Source organism: Crassostrea angulata, chromosome 7, assembly GCF_025612915.1.
Source record: "Crassostrea angulata isolate pt1a10 chromosome 7, ASM2561291v2, whole genome shotgun sequence".
NCBI classification, from domain to species: domain Eukaryota; kingdom Metazoa; phylum Mollusca; class Bivalvia; order Ostreida; family Ostreidae; genus Magallana; species Magallana angulata.
The window spans coordinates 32,602,826-32,629,761 of NC_069117.1; the positions used below are offsets into that span (position 1 = coordinate 32,602,826).

The window sequence follows — 26,936 nt, forward strand, 5'->3', positions numbered from 1 at the left end:
TATACAAAATCAGTACAAGTACGTATACATGGTACAAAAATGTACTTGAACTTGCAATCTATCTTTTCTGTAATTTAGGTAACAAAAGGAGGAAATACATGTTCAATAATATGATCAATCAAATTTATTTCATAATGTATACACATAGTGCAATTTAATAATCCATTCATGAACTTGATCTAGACAGAAAAAGTAGGATTCCATATTTTTGCACACAATATATAGCTGCCTATAAAGGAAAGTAAAAACTGAACACATTCAGCTGACTTCATTATGAAGGAACCCTGTGCTGTAAAAAGCTTACCCGGAAAAAATTAAGTGAACCACTGACAATTCTATTTATAAATATTGTGGTTGTCTGCTAACTTCCCTCACTGAGGTCACAATCGACTGAAATCCCTAAACAACTGTTTTTCAGAGAGCCAGTCACTTTGATCTGTTGTCCACACACAAGGTCAATATCACATGACTTCATCATCACAGCTGCTTGTCTCCATGGTAACACAGACTCTAATGTTGAGATTGTTATCCCATCGCATAGAACAAACTCGAACCAGTATATGACTGCAGTCACATGGCCTGTATCCGTAGCAACCACATTTACACTACGTTTCATGTCCAGAAATGATGACGGGCCGTCATCAAGCTTTTCATTTAAGTCAATTGTAAAAAGTTGAAATGGATCTGTGAGTCGTACATGATCCAGACTGGTTAAGTCGACATCCACATGTAAAGTAGACTGAAAAAAAAGATCATCATTTAAACAATTTTTAAATCAATTTTCTTTGGAATTATATATGTACATGTATCCATTTTTAAAAATTGTACACTTAAAAAAACATTACAGTGCCATAAGTTCAACATATCGTTACTTTGTTGATCTATTATCACAAAAAGTGATCATACTACCATTCATTTATGTTTTGACTTTCATGAATTCAGTTGAAATATGATAGATGAAGATATACCAAGTATAATTGTATATGTAGGCATAATTATACATGTATACATAATTCTTGTATAAATCATAAACTGGTACTGTACTTAATTCATGAATAGCACTTTACAGACATACAAACAAGTTTGACCTATCACAAAGGAAAGAGACGGAGAAGCTACTGTTACCTGGTACATATTAATGAATTCAGCAATACGAAATCCTAACGTCACGTCATCTCCCAGCACTGCACTGTCAGACATCAGGCTCTCGGACTCGATGCACATGGCATTGACTCGTATAATCCCTGGAACAATCTTTCCAGTTGTCTCTAAGCAAGTCAGCCTGGGAGAGAAAATTTTGTTTTTTAAATTCAATGTAATGGAACAAAAATGTAATATGATTCCCTCCTCATAATTTTTCTTCACTACTAGAAACTACTTTTGTAACAGTATTTAAAGCAACATTCAGCTTATTATCACAAAAATATTAAATCTTATTGAAACCAGAAAAGAATTAAAATATAATTTTTGTGTTGAGTTTGCTAAAATAAATAAAATCATACATGTAAATGAAATCATTTTAAACAGCTTATTAAATCTAGAACATCTCTTTACTTCACATTGTTCATGCATGCATACGATCTGTATAACTGTCATCTTAAGTTTCACATGTACATGCAGGATATCAAAATTCAACATGCATTTGAATTTTGGGCATCTGTATTTATCATCCATTTAATCAAAAAGTTAGAAAGAAAAGTTACTTTGCAGAGTAAAATGAAAAGGTGGAAATTTTAATTACTTCAGAATCTCCAAATCTTCAAAAATCTGTTGTCTCAATGCTCCACACAGTTCCACTGGATTACAGAGAATGACGTCGTGTTTCCTGGCTAAACCCTGCCAGGTGTCGGTATCCGTATCCAACAAGTCAAAGCTCAACTGAGATAGATCATTTGAACGCTGTAAAGTTTGATACAAATCATGAAATTCTGACTTCATGATAACTGTTCCGTTTGGGTAACCATGACAACCCATTTGAAGGCTGATGGGAGAGAATGAGGTGGAAAAATCCAGCAGAGACAAGTCTTTCTTTGGATGGTGAGCTTTAATTTGTTCTAAGACTCTACACTGCAGTTTATTCCAATGGAGATTATTCAAAAGAAAGACTTCGTCTCTATCCAAGTAAAACACCTTCTCTGCTTCCTCATTGCTGCAGTGTCCGTGATTCTCCTGGGGGATTCGCGGTTTCCCGGTTTCAATTTTCATCCATGACTGCAGATGCAGACTATTCTGATTGAGGCTAAAGACAGTTTGAATTTTGTCTCCCTGCTTCTGAATAATGCTTCCTTTTTCATCTTGGAATAATAAAAATGAATAAATAATAGATGACATTTATAAAAATGATTGGCAAATAAGTTCCTACTGATGATAACTAAGTATATCATGAGAATATCTAACAATTTTTGCATCTTTCCTTTCCTGTAAAATAAAAAGCTGTTCACAACACTCGTTCAAATATTTAATGCCTTTGCATTTCATTTCTTTTAAATTCCATCTAAATATTAATTTTGACTACAGGATTTTGGAGTACTCGATTAAAACTTAATTCCAAGTTTACCATAACAATTATCTGAAACCGCAATTAATAAACTCCCTCTTTCCCAAATCCTCCCTCCCCCTTTACAAAGAACCATGACCCCCCCCCCCTCTCCAAAAAAAAATTACATGCACATACTGTTACCTGCATTACAGCTGGGTGAGTTCGGGGGTATCACTGGAAATATTGCTTGTTCCCAGCAGTTTGGGGTGGACGGGTTGGTCGTAAGGGTGATGTCCTGATTCAAATGGAGATCAAACCACACAGCCAGAGCATCAAGTCTGCCTGACAATTTGATGGGAATTTCCAAATCAAAATTAACTCCTTTATCAAGTCTTTTCAGCATCTGCAAAAAGTGAAACAAATGTGTACTTTTATATATATGCTTGTCGAACTTCTACTTTATTCATGGACTCATTTCTATTAAAACATTTATAACAATTGGTACTTAAACGATTATTTAAAAGTCTGATGACATTCTGAGCTTAAATGAAAGAAAAAAATACATCTTATTTCATATCAGGAAAATTAATTAAAGTTACATGTAATTCATAAAATCTAATTTTTTGTATTTTGATGTGTACTAGCTGCAACAATGTAGCCACCACTTTTTTTGTTTTCTTTTAATGAGAAGAGGACATCAGATTAAAAACAAAAATTGGTGAGGGCTTCATTACTGCAGGGAATGCTGTGTATTGTATGTGACTGTACTTGTACCTGAACATCATTAAAATTGACAGTTGTGAGGGGGATGGGCTCAGACAGGAATTTCAGATGACCAGACAAGTTGTGCAGATTTTCTGTGGAATAAGGCTCCTCAAGGAACTGGGAAGTATTACATACAATATTGATGTGGTTGAAATTAAGATTCTGAATTCCTGGATATACAAATCTGTCAAAATGTAAAGAAATTGGTAATTAGGTACATGTATGCATAATATACCAAATTTGGATTTTTGGCTTCTTTAAGCTTTGAAAGGAATTAAATCTCACCAATTGTGTTCATGCATATGATTGTTACATAATTAAATGCATATTTTCAAAATACTGGTAGGTACTGTCATCTTCAAAAAGAATTGAAAGAGTTTTGCTCTCTCATTGTTTGTTTTTATAAAACTGAGAAAAGTCCAAAAGGAGTTGACAAATGGTCAATTTAAGTGTATGTCTGACAACTGCCTGTTGGTTTCTGATGGTAAAATGCAGAATATTTTTTATTTGTGGAAAAAAAAAAACTTGGCTGACCTGTTTTGAAGTCTCAATTTCTCGCTCTCAATGGCACAGACATACACAGTGGCTCTCTCTGGGATCACTTTCCCAGTTTCCTATATAAACACATTGAATGTTTAGGAACCTTCTTCTTATGAATGTATAATGTAAAGTAGTACTGTAGATTCCTTATTTTACCGAGTACCAGTACTTAATTCCGCGATTCAACCGTTTTCCATCAAATCGCGAGAACATAAAATTGCTAATGCCGAATTTTTATCAGAGCTTCATGTAGTTAACATATGTCCAAAAAATAAATGCGAGATTCTAAAATTCGCAAGATGTGCTTTTCGCGATTTTATGCGGATATTGAATCCTCACATCTAATTACATATATTGTAGGAATCTACAGTAAGCGGGATGTCCCAACCCCTGTTTCTCTATGCAATTCAACCTGAGTCTAAAAAAAAATTCTCAGTCCCTCTATGTTATAGATTAACAAGGTTTAACTCCACAAAAATAATACATGTAATTCATTTAAAGATAACTGGTTCTATTATCGATCCTTGAAATTACTTGTACATGTTATCACAAATCTATCATGATTGTATACCCGGTATATGCTGCAGCCGCTGTAGTCTGGTATCCTTCCCACAATTCCATTTGAGCACTTTCTACATTGATGTAGAGAGTGCACAAATGGAATTGTGGGAAGGGTACCAGCCTATTGATTTGACCTGTTTAACTGTTCAATCAAATAGTGTTGTCACTCAACGCATCGCTATATCAGCCAAAGTGTATACTCTCAAGCCAGATTTGTGATAAACCGTGCAAAACTGATAAACGTTCACACACTACACATATACATGTAGTGCAGATGCTGCTTAAGAGACCATTTTACTCTAAGTTCAAAGAATTCAATGAAATTCTACAAATTAATGTTTTAAGGTACTCCAATGAGGATCTTACTGGATGCAGTATGTTTTCCCAGGCGTGGATTAAAGAGGGAATCACATGTTCACCGAACAAGGCAGCATCAAATGTTTCCGTCACTAGCAAGTCTACTCTGGAAAAATATCAACAAGAAAAAATTGATACAAATGTATCTCTTTTCGAGTCACAGTTCCCAGCGGATATTTTCATCCATTTATAAATTTTCTTATATGTATGTCACTAACACTCAGTGGGAAAAGTTGGTGCTCATGCAGTTTTCATTAATTTATTTTACCGGTATGTATCCCGTGATGCTTGTAAATTAATGTCACAATAGCAAATTCTAAATTTGAAGATTTTCCCTATATGTATTCCCATGTTGAATTTTGCAACCCTCCTGTGGCCTTTTTATTGGTCAAGGAATCACAGATTCAAAGAATGATACTACTCTCTGACAGTATGCTTTCTTACAAAGTGATATCATAAATTCTTAAGAAAAAGATTTGTTTAAAGGTTCCCCCCCCCCCCCAATCCCAAATAATTTCTAATGTTGAACTTTTAACCCCTATTGGGATCCCCCATTTAAATACTTATATATTCAGAAAATCAAAATTACTGTAAAAAGTCGAGCGGTCCTTGCCATAAAATAAAAAAACACCGTTTTTCTAACACACAACAATTTATTCAGGATGGCAAAATATATCAATATCACAACACAGACTTAGATGCTGACCATTTCAAACAATAAAACCTGAGACCCGGGGGCTATCACCATTTAAAAAAACTCATCATAAAGAAACATAAGAGGCCAATAGGCCTTAACGGTCACCTGAGTAGCATATAACCCATACACAAACTTGTCAAGGAGTCTCATGCATTAACACTACATTGCCTTATTGCCCCCTCCCATGTCCTGAACCCCTGACCCAGGGGCCATGAATTTCACAATTTAGGTAGAGGAGTTAGTGGACATCATAACCATTTATTCAGTTTTTTGTCCACATGTGTGGGAGTAGAGAAGAAGATTTTATAGGATTTAAAACATTTTTACTATATGGCCATATTGGCCCCACCCTAGAGCCTGAACCCCTAACAAAGGGATCAAGAATTTCACAATTTTGGTAGAGGGCTTCATGGGCATCATAACCATGCATTTAGTTTTTAACAAATACATATGGAAGTAGAGAAGAAAATTTTCTAAGATTTAATACATTTTTTACTATATGGCCATATTGGCCCCACCCTAGAGCCTGAACCCCTGACCTAGGGGTCATGCATTTCATAATTTTGGTACAGGGCCTCATGGACATCATAACCAGGCATTTAGTTTTTAACAAATATATATGGGAGTAGAGAAGAAGATTTTCTAAGATTTAATACATTTTTCCTATATGGCCATATTGACCCCACCCTAGAGCCAGAACCCCTGACCCAGGGGCCATGAATTTCACATTTTTGAAAGAGAACTTCATGGACTTCATAACTATGCAACCATTTTTTTTCTCACATGTGCGGGAGTAGAGAAGAAGATTTTTGAAAATTTGGCTTTTTTTTTTTGCATATTTGGCCCCACATGTGGTGTTCCGGGGGTGGTAGAGACATGAATTTCACAATTTAGATTCCTCTTACCATAGAGATGCCTCACACCAAAAATGGTAACAATCAGCCTTGTAGTTTTTAAGAAGAAGTTAGAAATGTAAATTGTTAACCCACGATGCACGACGAATGTCGCACAACGATGGACGAAATTGGATAGCAATAGGTCACCTGAGTTTACTCAGGTGACCTAATTAAAAATATGAAAAGTTAACATATGGATAGATACACAGGTGGATGGGTGACAATGAACAGTGGGTAATTAGAAAAGCTCGTCTGAGATTATAGTTCAAGTGAGCCGAAAATGCAAAAAGAGAGCAGTCCTTTTGTGATACAATGGACTAATCAAAGATGAAATATCTAGCTCAAAGCTATAAGAGAGTTATAGTTATGTGCATACAAAAACCTCTGTTTTTACATACAAACAACTGTAAATTTTCAAGGTTGAAGCCATGAAAAAAAAATACCTTTCAGGAAAATCTGTTCCTGAAATCAACTCTGTTGAATTTTTTGCAATGATGGTGATATCATCTTGGCACTGATTTGCAACGACAACTCTCTCTATTAAATCGCACATGGTACTTGATCTCTCACAAGCATACACATCCCTAAATTTGGCTTCTTTAGCAAATATACTGCAATAGAAAACACTAAATTTGTACATCAAAACGCATACTGGTTTGACCAATAGTTGAAATAAAATTTAAGGTGCTTCACAGAAAACTTGACAAATGCATTGCGAAATAGCATTGTTTACACCCTCCTTTTTTTTTTACTGTTCAAAGTTCAAATGGTACCCCTTGTCCATCAAGTTTGAAACAATACCGCCCTTTTTGATCGACATGATCATTCAGTAAAAGTTTTTGGCCATTAATGCAGAACCACAAGGCTTATAAAATAACAGACAATTCTTGACATTTGGTCATATTTAAAGCACCTGAGCATATGGATACTGCAAAATCTATCAAAAAATACCATCCTTAACAAATATACATTTAATATGATTTACTGTCTACTTTCATTATCTAGAAAACATGTATTGCACTAGACGGAGACATCTTTTATTAGAATTGTACCCCATTTATTAATAACAAAATCTACCTTAAAATTCCAGTCCCAGCACCCATATCTAGCACACTGGTGAAACCAAGTTTGGCTGCCTTCTGAAGAGCAGATAAAAACGCTGCGTTTCTGTTGACATCGTTCAGCATTCTAAAGTGCCATCGCTCAACCAGATGACAACAAATATTATCCAAGTTCTCCCTGGCTGCCGTGTACTCGGGGTTAATTTCGAGGGATTTTCGGATGTACATAGCAGCTTCATCAGTGTATCCAATTCTGATTAATGGAAGAAAAAAAATTAAATATATATAGGGTGAATTATCCATGCATCGGACACATACCTTGGATCGGACAACTTTGTTTATAAATATACAAATAAATGTGCATGCGCTCATGTGTTGTTTTGTATATTCCTGAATTAGAACAAATAAACTTTATCATTATTAAGAATTTGACAGTCACATTGTCAAAGAAATAACAATATAGGCATCGTAAAATGACATCAAATACGCCATTATTGAAAATTTAGTTACGAAGATTTTACACTAAAGCATTATTTGAATGTTGTGCGTTTGACTGTGAATTAGTGAAAATGCACTCTCTGCGTAAAATAATTAATAAGAAGTAATTTTTGAAACAAAATTTGATTAAAATAAGTCCAAGAAATTTGAACAATTAATGTCAAGGACAGTTTTCACTGCATGATTTCTTCTAATAATATGGAGATTATGTGCCCATTCCTTGTGATATACTTTAAATGTGAAGTAAAATAAAAATTTAAAAATAATTGATACAAACATTTTCCCCAGACCACTTAGAAATCGAGTTTTACGGATACAGCCCTTTTAGTCCAAAGTTCCTGTAGGAGCTGGCACGAAAAGAACCCCTTATGATAAATATTCCTTTAAACAGAAGCACTAGTATAAATTCCTATACGTAGATTTGAGGATTTACATTAAAAGAAATCTGAATAGCAATTGAATAAATTAATTTTTCCGAACCTTTGTATTTTTGCATTAAAACCAGAAAATGTTGTTATTTTTAATCTCTACTGTACTGCTATAACTGTCTGATGCTTCACATAAATGTGAAAAAAAAACACTGGAATGTTTTTATTAACTGTCATCACCACAGTTTTTCAATAAATCAAATATAAGGAATTAAGATATCTTATTAAAAAGAATTCAAGTAAAAGTCAATATGGAATAAGTGCAGAACATAGAAAAGATAAGAGTCAGTTAACAAATTCATACACAATGTTGAATTACATTCACCAATACCTATCTTTAAAACTTTAAAAAAAAAAATTCGATCAGTTTTCTCTTTATTAAGGAATGAATTCAATATTTATTTGTTTTATACGATATAAAATGGTTTGGGGCAGTTTACGCTTCGCGGTTTATAAAAAAGCGTAAACTGTTTCAAACCATTTTATATCGTATAAAACTAATAAATATTGAATTCATTGCTTATAATTTAATTTTTTTTACTCTTCATTGTAGATAAAAACGGTCATTTGACCTTTAAAATAACGTAAAATTGTACAAAATTCAAACGTAACGTCATGCGCATTGATACATTTTTGACGTTAGTCTTACTATGACGTAGGCAACATTCTTTATACGATATAAAATAATTTTTTTAGCCAATCAGAAAACGCGTTATAACCAGAATTAAATTATAAACTTTTAAAGTCAATTAAATAATGAGGAAAGGTAAAGTTAAAGATGTCAAGGTCATTGAAAAATCCAGATTTTTAAAAATAGGAAACAGTTAAATTGCTTACATCTAATTACTAAATGTGCAGGTATATACTATAATATGTATACATATACAATACTATATACATATGTGTCTATGTCTGAAGTTTGATAAAGATATCAAAAATGTTTCCTTGAAACTTCATGAGGTAGACGAAAAATGAGGACTAGTGAAGTGCAGGTCATAGGTCTAAGGTCAAGGTCAAATCAAATATGACACAATGAAATTGTAACACCAATATCTTTTTAGGTACATGTATGTATTCTGTTTGTAGTCTGATAAATCATCGTGAACAGTTTCTCTTAAAATAGGGAAAAATCAAAATAAAGAAAAGTGAATATTGAAGAGAGGGGGGGGGGGGGTAATTATAACAGCCCAACCCTTTCTCGTGGAAAGGGGGTATACCTTATAGCGAACGCAGCTCGCCGGCGCGCAGCGCCGGCGTGAAGCGAGCTCTACCGGCAAGGCGTGTGTGAATAGAAAATTCGGACTAGTTGCACATTCATTCAACGGATTTTTTTGGCGTCAGTAAATCGGACCAGTAATGCATCGTTTTAATCGTCCCAGTAGTTCCCTGTAATCATGGCAATTTTTATCACTTCACACTCTCACGAGAATTAGCAAGACAAATTTAGACAGTAAAAACAATAACGATGTAAGCGACAATACAGTCAATGTTACCTCTAAAGTTCACCTCAGTACACTTTCAATCAAAAATAATCGTGTGACGTCACAAACGTTTACACATTGATCCGATATATTTTTTCGGAGTCAGTAAATTTTGACCCACAATTCATAGTACCAATGGTTTCCAACCTCACGTTCCAACATCACGTTCTCCCGAGAATGAAAGTAAAACTTTTGAAAAGCTTATAAGATGTGTGATTTTAAGAACATCATGCTTTTTAAGTAAATAAAACAGTATACTTCGCATACTTTTATTTCTCAGGGGAGTTTTAAAGAGTAAGACGACACTTAACCAACGTCAGCTTTGACGTCACAATAAGCACTGATAAGGGGAAATTACTCAAATTGAAGTCATTGTAAATCTGCTGCAACACCATGTTCTTTTAACATGATAAGCAAATATTTTTAAGCGTAAATTAAAAATAAAATTAAACATTAATTATTTTTTTTAAAGTGGAGGGGCAAATCCATGGTAAGTCGATTTTCTATGTATAAATTGACAAAAATGAAAAAAAAATTAGCATGGGTGGAGCTCTATGATGAGTCAAGTTTTATATGTAAGTTTTAAGAAAAAATGTCTACTGCAAAAAAAGGGGGGAAATCAATCAATCAATCATAATCACAATCACTTTAAAGGGGAGATACAGTGCAATGAATATTTATATATTAAAATCTTTATTATTTACAACATTGTATCTGAGATTAAACTATTGTTCTACATATAAATAAATAAATTATAACAAATCTTATAAACTATGAATAATGAAAATTTACTGAAAAATAGGTATGTTTTATTTTTTGGCATTCAAATTTCACGTTGTTAATTTCATTTTATTAATTTATTATAATTGATTGTTCGATCACATGCTGTGCTCGCCCCAACGGTCGCACCGTAAAACATATTAATTAAAGGCTTATAACACTCACCGAAAAAGTTGAGCTCCGATGTTGTTCAGAATGACTTCACTATCGGATATAATTTCATTTACAACTTTGTAACATCGGAATAATTCCTCTATTTTACTTTCTCTTTCCAACTGCTCTGAGAATTCTTTCATCACATAAACAAATTCGTTTAACATCTCGCTCACTTTATCTGGATTTAATTTCAGATATAATACATAATGAGCAAACGAATTCCTAAAATTACCACTGCTACAATACGATTTCGCGTTGATTAAGGTAATATTCCCTAAACTCCTCGTGGCCATTTTTGTAAACAACTACGGTACGTCGATTTACCCAAAAGGACCCAAAACAATCCGAAATGGAGCCAAATGAAACCCCAAAAAGCCGAAAAGTTGTTTACTTTATTTAAAAATGATCGATAGTTTGATTTTCCTTTTTATAGAATTGAATTATTTCTCTTCCGATAAAAATAAATTGATAAAAGAATCATCAATATGATTCTGTTTCAAGTGTTTGCAATTGTTTTTTCATCAGTTGTAGGCCTATATGTTTACTCCTGTGATAGAACGTTTAACGGAATCTAAAACTTATTTTTTGAAGTTTATGGGGTGCTGTTTAAAGCAATATGAACTGTATTTTTTTAGAATTTTAATTTGCTGTAAAAACCTGCTATATAGCATGATAACTCTGCATATAACTTTAATTAACTTTTATGATAAATAAGGTTATTGTGAAAAAAAATCATTATTTTTTGTCAGAGGAAAGATTTCTATTCGAAGGAAATATAGCAAATCAATTTTTGTACAGGACGACAATAATTCAATTTTGCTCCAATTAAGGCTTCTTAATGATCTTTTTTTTTCACAAAAATTTGGCGAATAGAAATTTGAAGGCCATGATATTTTTTATTTTTTGTCATTTTTGTAGAAAATAACATTTTCGTAAAAATAAATCCATCATGAAAATTGCAGCTCATATCTAAAAATTTTAAGGTATTTTCTGATACAAGAAAATTATCATTTTTTATATCAAAATATATTTCATGATTTTAGAACATGATTTATTATGTAAAAAATTTCAATTATTGATGTAAAAAAAAATCCATATTCTGATGTAATTAAAAAATTGAGTTTCTGATATCAACAATTTTTTTAGGCGTATTCAATGGATGATCCGAATAATATTGTGTTCTCTCTCAATACGTAAATACCCACATTCGTTAGATTTTGCGAGGATTTAGGTAATTCCTGTGGATTTCGGTTATTCAAAAACCCAGGTTGGTTCGAATTTCTAGTATTAATAATCAAATAATCCTTTTCTAGTGTAAAAAAGAACTTTTGATATTAAAATTTTGACAGTGGTTTCAATCAAGAAACATTGAGACAGTGTACAATTTTTAATTAAGTCTAAGATTGCTTCATGATAAACTCTCCTGGTATTTTGCACATGGGCTCGGTTGTCGGATAATGGAGTTTTATTACCATGTATTTGTTCCCGAAGACTTAATTAATTCTTAACATGATTAAAACAGGGGTTTTCAGTGAATGTTTTTTTTTTAAATTACAATACACAGAAAAATACACATAAGATTAAAGATTAGGCATACCAATTTTAATAATTTGAATCTTCGGGAACAAATAATAAAGAACTCCACTATCCGACAACCGAGGTCGTTTTATCTATTCATGAACATATCTTGAAAAATAATAAAAATGTTTTATTTGAACATGTTTCCTTGAGTACACATTCAAAATACATTTTTAGTTTTGTTTTTAAAAATAATTTGTAAGTATAGACGATATACCCGTCTCCAAACTTGTCCAGTTTAACTATTGGTCGTCCTAACTTCGTCCTGCTGAAATGAAATAATATTAGCAAATATGAATGAATTTTTTATTTGAAGTTTTTCATTCGGAAGGTCCTTTTACTCACAATGTCGAATTCATCATTTACAATAATTAATGTGGCTGTGCCATGTGACTAAAAACACTTGTAACTGGCTGGTGAATTTGTATGTGTGGTATTATGATTACATGTAATACAGTTGACAATTTTTTTTATTTTATATTGATAAATTTATGTGAATTGAAATTATCAAACAATATCAAACACAGCATCACTTAATTATTCAAGAGTGGTACAAAATTCGTAGTTGAATGGTGGATGCAGAGGTGGTAATGTAAGTTTAAAGCAGTAAAAGTTATGTATAAATTATCCCCACCTTTACATGTTCATCTGTGGTAATTAATTACCTGCTATAGCATCCCTAATTTTTCATAAAAATACAGGTAAATCTCAAGTGAAAAACAGGCTATAATTGTTATCACAACACAATTAATACCGCTTTTTCGGAACATAATAACGCCATGCCTGCAAAAGTTTCAAAAAAAAAAACAACAACCAAAAAACAAGCGAAGACGAAAAAGCGGTGCATATATGTTTTTATCATACTTTTATATGAAATACTTAAATCTGATTTGTTAAGACGCAGTTGATAATCCGTTCTATCACCCTCAGCGTTAGCAACGCACTTGGCAACGGGTAACACAACGAATTGTTACATGCGCGTAAATTATGCGCGTACGGTTCGCCGTATAATTCATGTCATTTTTATATAAAAGCAGTAAAATTTTCTCTAAAATTAAGACATTCAGTATAATAAAATAAATAGTGCCTGTTTGGGAGGGATTGTCAACCTCCGCTTCGCGTCGGTTGACAATGGCTTTCTCGGGGTGTCAATTTCAACAGTTTCCCTCCCAAACAGGCACTATTTATATAATATTACATAATAATAACTCCTCAGGTATTTAATTGATTATCACTATAATTAAAATCAGGGGATCTCGCATAGAGAAACTCAAATCGGTAAGGCTACCGATAAATGGATAATTAGAAGAAGTAGACTGATAACACTTTATGACAGGTCATTATTTTGTACTAAAATAAAAGTTGCTACAATTATTATAAAGATATCATTCATAAAATGAATATATTTCTATACATCTATGCATTGAAATATGCATTAAAGTAGCATTTGAAAATTATTTAAAATGTCCAACCCCTTTAAAATTATAAAGTATTAAATTCATAGATCTATGAAATTCTTACATTTCTGATTATTTATTATGCAAAATTGTATTTAAAAGTATTAAAAACTATTAAGTAGTATAATTATGATTTTCATAGGGTACGTTTTCTCCAGGAGAAAACGTACCCGGGTACGTTTTCTCCTGGAGAAAACGTACCCTAGAGATTAGGTACGTTTTCTCCTGGGTACGTTTTCTCCTGATACCCTGAACATGACTACATATGAATAAAAAATATTTCTCATCATCAACTAAATATTCACGAATGCAAACATCGTTTTATGACTTATTTCAATTCTTTCATAGGTTATAATTAATTACAGAGCAATAATAACACGAGAAAAATATCTTTATCTAACGAGACGTTTCGCTCCAATGGAGGTGCAAAACATCGACGTGCGAATCATCTCAGCGCGAAACAGAGTAGGTTTTCGGCCCGGGGGTAATTTGGGGGATTAGAATGACCGGAATGAAAAGTGAAACGATACATAATATGTTTCGATAACAACATTTTATGTGGGTTTTTTTTTTTAAAAATAATTAATTATATAATAACTGCACAAATATAAACGATGATCTGAAAAATGTCGCTGGATTTTGATATAAATTAAAGGATTTTTCACGCATCTTTTTAATGATTCATTGTACGACTTAACAAACTATTTAGGGGACACCGTTCCGTCTTGGAGGAGAAATAAGAATCTTGTGGTAACAGGAATATATCTACCTTATCAAGATGCCTGTTATAGAGCCACCGAGCGAATTCGACGAGAAAGATGAACCAAAAGTCACAGCTGGTATCTTTGATATTGGCCAAAAAATTGGTGTGAACTCTGAAATGAGAAGAGAGCTGTCGGCAATGACACCATTTTCAGTAATTGCTGCATTTGCAAGCATTGCTTATATCAACGTTTTGAAAAGAAGGCCAATCTACACTGGTAAGTAACAAAGAGGGATGAAAATTGCTTAATTAGACCTTGCAACATGACAGCAATTTTGAATATCTCTCTGTCCTATTTTTTTTAATCCTCTTTTGAGAAGTGGACAGGTATAGCCTACATCACAGGAGTCGGCAATCTCATCAATAAATAATACCTAGAGTCAAAATAAGTAAAAACCCAGCCATGAGCTTTGCTCACAAAGTGAGCGAAGCTAACAGGAATGCAACGCGATTTTTCACAAATCTGCTGTCGCGCTGATATTTGCTTTGACCTGGCGATTAAATCAATAACAATCAAGAGAACTATACTCTGTCCCAAAATATTTTGGATTCACATTTGGCTTAATTCCTTGATATTTATAAATACCTCAGGGTTCAAACGATGTTCATTCAAAAGTATGAAAAATTTCCAAGATTTCTCAGTCGAAACGCCCCTGTTAGCCTATCAGGTTTCAACACAATGCTAAAAAATGTGATGTCTACGGAGATTTTGTATTGCAGCAAGCCTGGATGATAACGTTGAAAAATTGCGCGATGTATTCCGAATGGAGAAAAGATGTAAACATTCCCCTTTATAAATCTCCGTAAGGAATCTGTTTTCGTTCCTGTGAATTTTTCCGAATGAAAGATGATAATGTGTCAATGAAATTATCTTGGAAAATATCCCTTTCAACTATTTCAATTGTACTTCTTTCACAGGTATGTGTGTTTTTATTAAAAATTGTCAAAATGTGCTGCATAAATATCTTGGGACAGACTATAGCGTCAAACAACTTAATTCTGTCCTAAACTTCGGATAATTCAACCCCTAAAACTCTACATCGGCGAATTATTCAGATTTCTGTCAACATTCGATCTACCGAGAAGCCATGTAGTGACGTCACATTCATTCCGAGACTGCATGGATTGTAAATAAATATTATTAAATTTAACAGGCTTTAAAAAATTATTGAAGCATTTAAAAGTCCTTAAAATCAAAAGATGATTTAGCATAATAAAATCAAGGATAATGTTGGCTTTGTTTTATTTTTATTTTATAATTATGATTTAAAAATAAAAGGGAGGTAACAACTGTCCTTCTAATGTTTATAATACGCGTAGTCTCGGGGTGAATGTGACGTCACTACATGGCTTTTTGGTAGATCGAATGTTGACAGAAATCTGAATAATTCGCCGATGTAGAGCTTTAGGGGTTGAATTATCCAAAGTTTAGGACAGAGTTAAGTTGTTTGTAGGGCTGGGACGATACTGTACTGAGCCGATTCGGTACATATCACGATACATGAGATGCGATACGATACATATCACGATACATTGCAATTAAATGAAAACATGAATAAAAGTTAAAAATCTATTCAACCTGCCATTGTATTACCGCATGTCCAAAGTTATTTTGTTATATTCATAATGAGCGTTGCACAATTTACAAATTACTTTAGTCTCGCGTACACTAGTTTTTCATAAACAAGTACTCCAAAAGTTTTCCACATTCCATATTTAGCTTCCTAACAGTTTTGACAACTTTACGAGGTTTTCCGCCATCTTTGTACTACATATTAGGCGCGCAGACTAAAAATAGCCGATATATGAAGCTCGGATATTTTTGAAAAATAAAAAAAGTTTGATAAGGTATCGTTGTATCAATGGTAAATGTATCGATCCAAATATCGTCAAAATAAATACCGTGATGCACCGGTGCATCAGTGGATCGTCCCATCCCTAGTTGTTTGACGCTAGTTCTTTTGATTGTTATTGATTTAATCGCCAGGTCAAAGCAAATATCGGCGTGACAGCAGATTTGTGAAAAATAGCGTTGCATTCCTGTTCGCTTCCCTCACTTCGTGAGCGAAGCTCATGGCTGAGGTTTTACTTATTTCGACTCTAGGTATTATTTATTGATAAGATTGCCGACTCCTGTGCCTACATCCACTTCTCTTCGCAAGCCCTCATATTTTGATTCGTGTAAACGTGTAAATGTCGGAACCAAAGACGGACTACACTTCGACCTATGTTCGACTCCAGTTTCCCTGATTTTCGTAGCAGACCTATTATTTCTACATTTTAAACATTAATGCATCCATACAGTAGTTTGATCAGTTCCGAATAGGGTACAGATTTGGCGGTAGTAAAAATGTTCCCGGATGTTATTTTAAGATATGATTTTTTTGACAATATACACCAAATCCCTGCTGATATTAATGCAATATTGCTGCATTTAATTGTTTTAAATAAAATTTTATTCCAGCAAATTACGCGGGAAGCCATTTTACCAGTTGCGAATAAGCCGATGAGTTCCGAATAGCATAATTGTTTCTTTTCATATCAAATGTAGATCAAAAAGTTTCGGCCCGAAAACCATTCATAGAACCTGTTGAATAACAGGTTTAATGCAAACCACTCAGTTATTGGTATTTTCTTAACCTATACAGTTCGATTTGCACCAAAATGACAGACAAAATCATCATAGCAATAATTTAGACTGGTTTCTAACATCTTATCAAAATACAGTCACAGCTCCTCCTCTTATCATTATTGTGGTACAATATGATTTATCCAAGACTAAGAAAGACATCTAATGAATTCCAGAAGTATTTGTTTGATCAATCCCTTTATTTCATTCTAAAACAGAGGAAAACAAATTGGGTATTCGGGACTCGTAAAATGACGACTCAATAACATTCTGCATCCACTTATGTCTTTATTTTATTTTTTATCCTGTATCTGTATGCTTTTGGGTATGTTAGAATACATACTAAACCTACGTTTAATAAAATAAATCTTGTTACAAGTGATTATTTAAGACACCGACAGACGATTTTATGCGCATATTAGCGTTGCCATGACCTGGATTTATTACAAAGCGAAAGTAGATTGGCTAATCTCAGACCGATATCAAATACATACAAGACAGCAAAAATGAAACTACCGGTACTGCAGAATTCAAACAAGCATTAATGCGTGATTATATTAAGAAATTGATTTTTCCCCCATTTCTTATTTCATTATTTGCTATTTAACTATTGAACTATTCGGAACTGGTTGAAATTCGTACTGGTCAAACGACTGTATATCACAAACATTGAATTAATAACATTAACCCGGTGTCAAATCATTTTCTCAACTTCTACATCCCGGGGTTTAAATTATGAGATCGCTCACAACAGGTGGTTCAAAAGGTAGAAAATTTAGAGTCAGAGAAAAAACGTAAAATATTGTTTCGATTGTAGACTTTAGAATAAAGCTATTTTTCTCATAATCTAAAGAGGTGTAAAGACTCATTTTACAATTTACAAGCCGTATTATACTGTAACTTGTTTATTCTTGTGTTTAATATGAAGTTCCGTTTCCATATGAAGATACAAAAGCATCAAAAGTGCAGTATGAACTTTATAATTGAATTGCACATTTTTTTGTCTTTTTAAAGAAAGGGGGATGTTAGATAATGATGTATTTAGTGCCACCCTGTATATTGTACACAAGTAGTGCTTATGTCATCAGTTGTTGAGTTTCTAATAAACACATGAAACCTAACAAAATGTTTAAATGTAGAAATAAAAGGTCTGTTACGAATTTTCAGGGAAACTGGAGTCAAAACATGGGTCGAAGCGTAAACTGTCTTTGGTTCCGTCATTTACACGTTTTCCAGAATCAAAATATGATATGCTTGCGAAGAGAAGTGGATGTAGGTTATGCCTGTCCACTTCTCAAAAGGGAATATAATTTTTTATGAACTTATTTAACAAGTTTTCATTATAGGAATACCATTTCAGTTCACTGATATTTTATAGGGTTGTTAATTCTCAAGGGTATTGAGCACTCACAAAAGTAAAATGAATTTGAACTCAGTTGGGATTTGTCCCAAGTTATTGCTTCCATCACTTTTTGATGATTTTTAATAAAAATACACTTACATGTACCTGTGAAAGAAATACAGTTGAAATTGAAAAAGGGAATATGTCCGAAATATCTTCATTAAATATTATCATTTTTCACTCGTAAAAGTTCACAGGAACGAAAACAAATTTCTGACGGAGGTTTATAATAGGAAATGTTTACGGTACATCTTTTCTCCATTCGAAAGTACTTGGGATACCACGCGCAATTTTTTAACATTATCATCCGGGCTTATTAATGGCTAATGCAATGCAAAATCCCTGTAGACTTTCCATTTTTGGAAGTGTATTGAAACCTGAAGTGGTAGGGGAGGCGTTTCAAAACAGATTATCTGGACATTTTTCATATTAGTGGATGAATGTAGTTTGAGCACAAAGGTACTTATGATTATCGAAAAAGTGGTGGAAGCAGCAACTCGGGACAGAGTATAGATAGAATGTTCAATTGTTAAAATTCAAATGACAGATGTCCTACGGACCCAGTTACTGATAGAATTTGTCCCATATACTAGCTTCGTAGCAAATTTTTAAAAATATATCTTTCCTAAATTTTCATGTACCGGTAATTGGTCTCTGATACCTAAAATGTTGCTCTTTTATAATCCTATCTTACCACATTATAACTGTTTTTGCGAGGAAATCCCTGCCACTTATATGGGTTTGAAAATTTGCTGTTTATGCCTCTTGGTCATCATGTTAAAGAAAAATCCAAAACATTCCAAGGGATTTCAAACAAAATGGCAGGCAAATTCAAACGTGTATATTAACAAAATGCCTAGATACGACCCATTAAATGGATATTTTGTGGACTTGACAACATATGCATGTTCAGAAAGGTATTAAAATTTGTTTTTCCCTCGCAGATTATTTATAACAGACTAAATATCGACATGAAGCAGATCTGCTTCACGGCTGCTACATTGCATGTATATGGGACGAATTTTTACTGTGACCTAAGCGTAGCCTGGTCTCGGTAAAATTATTCTTTCTAGTTTAGCTCATGCCCACTCTAAATTTGAAGCCAATACTCTAGTTAAAACAAAGATTTTGAAATTGACATGCAATTTTTTCCAGGTATGGCAACAAAAGGATTGGGTTTCGCTGTTGCTGCGGCTTTCTTTGTGGAGTCCCTCAGAACCATAAACTACAAGAGATACACCAGACGACACAAAATGGTAGAACTATACTATGAAGAATACAAAGATGAACTGCCTCATATCGGTGGGTAAACATATGAATTTTATTATCTTATACCCTCAAAACAAACGATTGGAATGGGGGGGGGAGGGGTTAGGTTTTTTAGCTCACCTGAACCGAAGGTTCAAGTGAGCTTTTCTGATCACCCGTTGTCCGTCGTCCGTCCGTCCGTCCGTCCGTCTGTCCGTCCGTCTGTAAACATTTCACATTTTCAACTTCTTCTCCAAAACCACTCATCCAATTTTAACGAAATTTGGCAGAAAGCATTATTATATTAAGGAGATTATAAATTGTAAAATTCAAAGGGCAATCCCTTTTTAAACGAGAAATAATCATGAAACTGTGAAAAAGGGGGGGGGGTATCTTTTAAAATCTTCTTCTCAAGAACCGCTGCTCCAATATTACCAATATTTATATGACAACTTCTATATATAAGGCAGATTCTAAATTGTAAAAATGGTGACCCTCAGTCTAATACTGGGACCCTTAGAAGGGTTCAAACTATGTGTTGTAAGCGTGTTCTGATTGTGTGTTCATTTATATAAGATCGGGCTCGTTATTCGGAATTACGAAACGGAAGCTCTTTGTTTGTACTAACTAACCGCCATTTTGAAGAAGATTTCAGACGTCAATTTTGATAAAAGAAAAGTTTGTGATTTGCCGGTTTAACTATAAAAGTAACGTTTTTAACGAAGAATGATATAAAGAATATTTTATGAAATAGTGGTAAATCGTAGTTCCGAATTCAGCTTTACAGTAAACTATCAGCATAATCACCATGCCATTTGTTTTTACACCGCGTTTTCAAGATTCTTTTTTTTTATACTTAAAGCTATTTAATTTGTCTTCGATTATTTGAATAATTGTTGCGTAATTCAATTGTAAAGTTTACCGATCGAATCAAACAAGTGCAACCACGATTTTGGTAAATATGAATGGTACTGATATCGGAGAACAATGTTACTACGATTTGTTTTTGCAATGAAAGATTAAAATCGGGGTTAGATGTTCTACAGACGTTTATATCATGTTGATGCTACATTTTGACAAGCATAAAATGAAATAAAAGAAATTGTTTTTGTTTTTCAATGTTTTGTTTATTATTAATAATTAGTTTGCATGACTGTATTGCATTTGGAGTAAACATAATTTTAATTTTAAGCTGTGATAGCAGTCTAACAATTTTTACGATAAATTGTCAGGCCAATCAACATCAAAATTGTTAGACTGATTTTTATGGACCCTTATTTTTAAAATATGAACTATCAAGAACAATATTTATTGTTATATTACTGGCGTGCGACCAGTTCTCGCCGAGTACCATTTCTCGCCGGGACATTGTGGCGTCATTTTATCAACACATAAAATTATATACGAAAACTGACATCACAATATACTGGCGAGAAATGGTACTCGGCGAGAAATGGTCGCACTCCAGTAAGGTTCTCGGACACTGCTAAGGCAAGAAAAACAAATATGTGTGTTTCCTATTTCATCAGATTTTAAAATAGGGTAGGTAGTTTTTTTTTATGAGCTTTTCAGTTTTCCCCTTTCCTAGCATATGATTTTTCTATACATTAATAAAATGTATTTTACAGGTGGAGCAATTGTGAATAGTGACAACATGCGAAAGATAAAATTGTTATTATCTTCTTTTTATGTATTGTTTAATATATGGCAAAATCTTGAAATATATAAAGTTTTACAATATTTATTAAGAGTTCACATCATAATAAACCCTTTCGAAAAAAAATGATGCAAGGACTATTGTTCAGGTGAGCGATTTGTGGCCCATGGGCCTCTTGTTTTTCTCTTTATATCACCTTTCTGTCCTTTTTTAGGTCACCTGAGCTGAAAGCTCAAGTGAGCTATTCTGATCATATTTTGTCCGTCCTCCATCCGTCCATTTGTAAACTTTTTACATTTTGAACTTCTTCTCTAAAACCGCATGGCCAATTTCAATCTAACTTGGCGCAAAGCATCCTTATGGGATTGCGAATATAAATTGCAGAAATGAAAGACCGATATTTATTCAAAGCGAAGAAAACCTAGAAACTGTAAAAAAAAAAGGGGGGTGCATTTTTAAAAATCTTCTTCTCAAGAACTACTGAGTTAAATTCAACGTAATCTAGCATAAATTATCCTTATGTAAAGGAAAAAATAAATTGCAAAAATTATGTGCTAATATTGTTTCAAGTCTGAGTTATTACAACAAAAATAATAATGGAAAGGCATGTTTCAATCAGTTTATAGCTTCCGGTTCGGTATTCCATACGAGTCTTGGTAAAATGGGTTGGCAAACCGGGCCGGGACAAAATAAAAGCTGGGGCAGATTGAGACTTTTCAATTTGTAATAATATATGGTAAGATATGATATTATTTTTTTTTCGTCCGCAAAAATAATAATTAATGGGGAAGACAAATTAAATTTTTTAATGTTTTTTCCATTTGAGGAATTGAGCGAATTGAGGTACGTATATTTTTCTTCTTCACATCTATAGGAATTTCTTTAATGAAATACAATAACTATTATAATATATATATTTTTTAAATACAATAACTAGTAAGTAGTTGAGGAAGAAAATGTACCTATATGCTCTCATATATTTTGATCGCTTTACGATGTGGGGGAGAAAGGAGGGGGGGGGGGGATAGAAAGAAAATATAGGGAATTGGAAGTTAACAGTGTACCCCTACCAAATGTTTAGTTTTATATCTTGCATAGGATTTTCTTATTCTCGGTAAAAACAGTATTCCATAAAGGTACGATGTCAAAGATTACGTGTATGCAAAAAAAGTGTAAAATTTGAATACTTTACAATATTTATATTTTGTTATTCTACTGATGGGCCATATGGCACAATATCTTTTGAACGCCCATTTAAAGTCATTGTTGCCCAGGTTAGTGATGTGGCCCATGGGCCTCTTGTTTGTCTGATGGATAAACCGTAGTGAATGAGCTTTGCTGATCAAATTTGTTTGATGACCGTCATTGCCATTTTTACCTCAAAGGTACATGTACTTTAGTCTTATTCTCAATAACTTCATGGTCTCTATATTAACCCAACTTGGCATAAAGCATCCTTTGGTGCAAATATTGAAGTTGGTTCTAAAATAGCCACATTTCCTTTTTCTCTCTCAAGGGAAGATAATGGAAACTGGTAAAGGTGTTTTAAAAATTATTCAAAACCATTTGTCCACGAAAAGAGTTTCAATCCTTTCTTATAAGCTCACCTAAGATGTCAAGGCTGAAGTAATCAAAACTTTTCCTACTTTTGCCAGTGCCAATAAATTTTTACATTTCATCTCAACAACCATGGACCCAATTTCAAATAAACTTGGCACAAAGCATCCATTGCTGTAGGAGTCCTCATTGCCACTAAAGTTTGTTTAAATGAGGGGTCGGGCCCACCTAAAAGGGGGGGGGGGGGGTAATTAAAGGTTTTTAAGAACTAAATTGTCAGAGAGATTGAAATTTTTTCATTAAATTTTATGCAGGTACATGTACATATATATATTCAGATATATTGAAACTTGCTCAATCCATGAGTCCCAGAGTGGAGCACATCACTCAAAGGTCACAGGTGTTAGGCCATTAACCTAAAGGCTTCTGGTTCAAACTCAGCTGTTGTCACTTGATGTTATGTGTTGCATTTCTAGACAGAACACTAAATTTACATTTTCTCAGTCCACCCAGCTACAATTGGTACAAGCTGGGGGGGGGGGGGGGTTAACAGTACCTGTGATGGTCTGATGTCCCATCCAGATGCCGGGGGGGGGGGGGGGGGGGGGGGGGGGCAATGACTCTCATCTGCTTAGCTCAACAGAAAATAGAGATAAGCCCTCATGACTTGGGAGAAAGATTTCACTTTTGAGTGGCAGAGAACCAATACTTTGCATGAATGTTACTTGTGTGTCAGTAAGCTTATTCCTGCACATCAATTTTTTGTTTCTTGTCTGATGTCATTTTGGAGAGATGCATTGTCACATGATATGAAAAGGTTCTTGCCCAATCTACAATGAGTCAACTTTATTTACTAGTACTCTAGTTTGAACATAATTTCTACCAAATAGTACCCGTAGAAGATATATCATAATTCATATATGGTGCTGAAAGAGAGTCATAAATGGAATCTCATCTGTTTTTATTTTATTTCAGGTCCTGGCCCAAAGAAGTATGGTGAAATACTTGGAGACTGGTCCTGTTCTAGAATGTGAACTGATGTACTATTTCATTTTTTTTTTAAATATTCATTTTGCAGAAAATTCAACAAGTTGAATTATAGTGATATGACTGATGAAATGAATAAAATGTTATTGAAAATGACTACAATGGCATGAAATTATTACATGACTAAAAAATTAGATAAAAAGTAAAAACTAATATTACAAATTAAAATTTTACTATGCAGACATCACGAAAACAGAAAAAAAACTCATGCAAAGTAAGAACAGCAAAACACGCTAATAATGACTTGACAGTCGTGGTGCAGTGATTTTCATTCCACATGGGTTTTACACATATTGTGGATATAATGAATTACATTTATATCGAAGCAAAATTGCAAGTACCTATCACTTCGTTATAAGAGTGCTGTGAGTACATGTATTATTTCTTGATTTTTTCAACAGCAAAACATTACCAGTGTACATTTTCAATGTTCAACATTTGGATTTGGCAGTTTGCCAGTCAACTTTGTATTGTGCATCCCGTGTTTGAACTCCATATATTTACATCATCCAGTGTCTTTGTCTGTGATAACACTACGTATCCATTTTGTACTATAAAACCCATAATAAAAATGATGCCAAATTGAGGCGCCGGCGGGGTTTGCTTGTTTACAGTTAAAGATTTAATTGTACGATGGCTTAAAATTATATAAACATTAGTAATAAGGAATCATTCTTTAAATATTATGAGGTGAAAATTTCGGTAGGGTCGTGATCAAATCTATCATAAAGCCCTTCGGGCTTTATTGGATTTGATCACGCCCCAACCAAAATTATCACCTTATAATGCTCAAAAAATGATTCCTTATTCCTTATTTATAAACTTTGTGGTGATTGACCAAAATATATTTATGTATTTCAGCAATGAAATACATCATTTGATGATTCATGCGGGCATTAAAGGCAGTGAGCATTGCCAAAAAAATAAAAATAAAAATACATAACCCCCCCCCCTCCTCGGTAACCTTGCTGCGTTAGCTGGTTATGTGATTTTTTTTCTGCAATGATTACAATACCTTTATACCCCATGAATCATCAAAAAGAGCATTTAGATCTAAATGATTTTTTCCATAAACTGTTTTTCGATTCATTAAAATTCTCTATGATAAATGGATGTTAAATTATAAGGAATAATGAATCATTCTTTTTTATAGTGTATTACGAGGTGATCAAATACGATCAGGGGTGATCAAATCCAGCCCAAAGGGCTTCAAGATTTGATCACCCCCGAAAATCTTGCGCATTTTTTTTTCTGGGCATTTTTGTTTGATTGTTAATTTAGGTGTTCTTTTTCGTGGAAAATCTGGGAACAAATACGTGTAAATTATATTTGTAGATACGAATTTATATATATATATATATATATATATATATATATATATATATATATATATATATATATATATATATATATATATATATATATCACCTTACTAAAGGACATGACATGTCATGTTGTAAATTTTGTATTTACACCTACCCAGTTAATTCAAAATTTACCACATGACAGTAGGCATGGGGGGGGGGATAAATAGTTCAATTCAATTTAGATAAACATTTCTTTTATACTATGCTATAGAATCGAAAAATAAAATTCAAACATTTGGAGAAGGCTTTATTTGTATAAATATATGCTTTTTACAAAGAGAGGGCAACACAAGTTTAAATACATGTATATATATAATTAAAATTAATTCATGATTTAGACCATTTGACAATCGGAAACGCATTGTGGTAATTATATAAAAGGATCCAACAACAAATGACCAAAGTGAGTCGTCGTTTAGGTTTTTTTTAAAAGAGATCGTAAAACAAAGAAATGGAAAGCAAGAACATATAGATTACGAAAGCAGAAATAAAGCTCGAGAAACCCCTCTATAGTTAATTTTTTTCATTCAGTTTCTTCTGTACATGAATATATTTACATCTACCAAGTATTATTCCTTCTATTTCATACGGGATCTTACAGTTAACTCATAACTCTACAGAAACAGTCAGACTGAAATCTACACGCCCTCTATATCAATTGGTCGAAACCTACAACGACCTAAGAAAAATCACAGACTGCATGAAATACCGTACGCGCATAATTTACGCGCATGTAACAATTCGTTGTGTTACCCGTTGCTAAGTGCGTTGCTAACGCTGAGGGTAATAGAACTGATTATCAACTGCGTCTAAACCAATCAGATTTCAGTATTTAACATGAAAGTATAAATAAAGGATCTTGGCACCTGAAATAATAGTAATGTCAATCATCCGAGAACCACTTGGATATAAAGATGGGGACCTAAAATGTTCACTTATTTATTTGTAACCCATGTCGCATGACATTTTTTGGAAATATAGGGCCCCGAGCAGAAATGATAATTTTCCTGAAATTTTTGCTAAAATTTGACATGGAAATTGATAATTTGAAGAAATCAAACAAATATTTATAGTTTGAACTATTATTTAGCAATTTTTTTTTATTACAGTGTGAAGCTGAACACATGTTGTGACTATTATAAAAGTAAAATGTAAGTCAAAGTTTAAAAATCCTTGCTTTAATATACTGGTGGCTTCAAAGGCCAGTACATAATGAATACAACAACAGATGTTACAAAATTTTGGAGTAATCAAATTATAACGCAAATAAAAAAGTGATAGTAATGTCATCTTTCCAAAAGTTTGCACACAAATAGACATACATTTAATGTCTCATCTAAAAGAAAAACAAATAGGGGTCACATCTCAAAAATTTGAGATATAGCATGAAATGAGCTAATTTTAGGCCAAAATTGGAGTTATTTTTTTTCTTAAATTCTCTTAAATAAAAGCTAAATTTGCCAAAATATATCGATAGAAATATCAAAATATTGTTTAATTAGGGTTTTAAAAAATCATGAATATATCGTAAT

At 33.3% G+C, this 26,936-nt stretch overlaps 2 protein-coding genes across 2 annotated transcripts; one reads left to right on the forward strand and one right to left on the reverse strand.

Moving 5' to 3' along the window:
* Positions 1-94: 94 nt before the first annotated feature.
* Positions 95-11,010, reverse strand: LOC128191533 (protein arginine N-methyltransferase 9-like). The gene is made up of 10 exons (XM_052863663.1): positions 10,709-11,010; positions 7,373-7,609; positions 6,739-6,906; positions 4,712-4,808; positions 3,779-3,858; positions 3,254-3,428; positions 2,681-2,882; positions 1,742-2,294; positions 1,126-1,282; positions 95-739 (listed from the first exon to the last, which is right to left on the reverse strand). The coding sequence occupies exons 1-10, from the start codon at positions 10,990-10,992 to the stop codon at positions 362-364; spliced, it is 2,331 nt and encodes a 776-aa protein (XP_052719623.1). The 5' UTR covers positions 10,993-11,010; the 3' UTR covers positions 95-361.
* Positions 11,011-14,418: 3,408 nt separating this feature from the next.
* Positions 14,419-24,133, forward strand: LOC128191545 (uncharacterized). The gene is made up of 3 exons (XM_052863674.1): positions 14,419-14,714; positions 19,684-19,830; positions 23,966-24,133. The coding sequence occupies exons 1-3, from the start codon at positions 14,513-14,515 to the stop codon at positions 24,022-24,024; spliced, it is 408 nt and encodes a 135-aa protein (XP_052719634.1). The 5' UTR covers positions 14,419-14,512; the 3' UTR covers positions 24,025-24,133.
* The last annotated feature ends 2,803 nt before the right edge of the window (positions 24,134-26,936 follow it).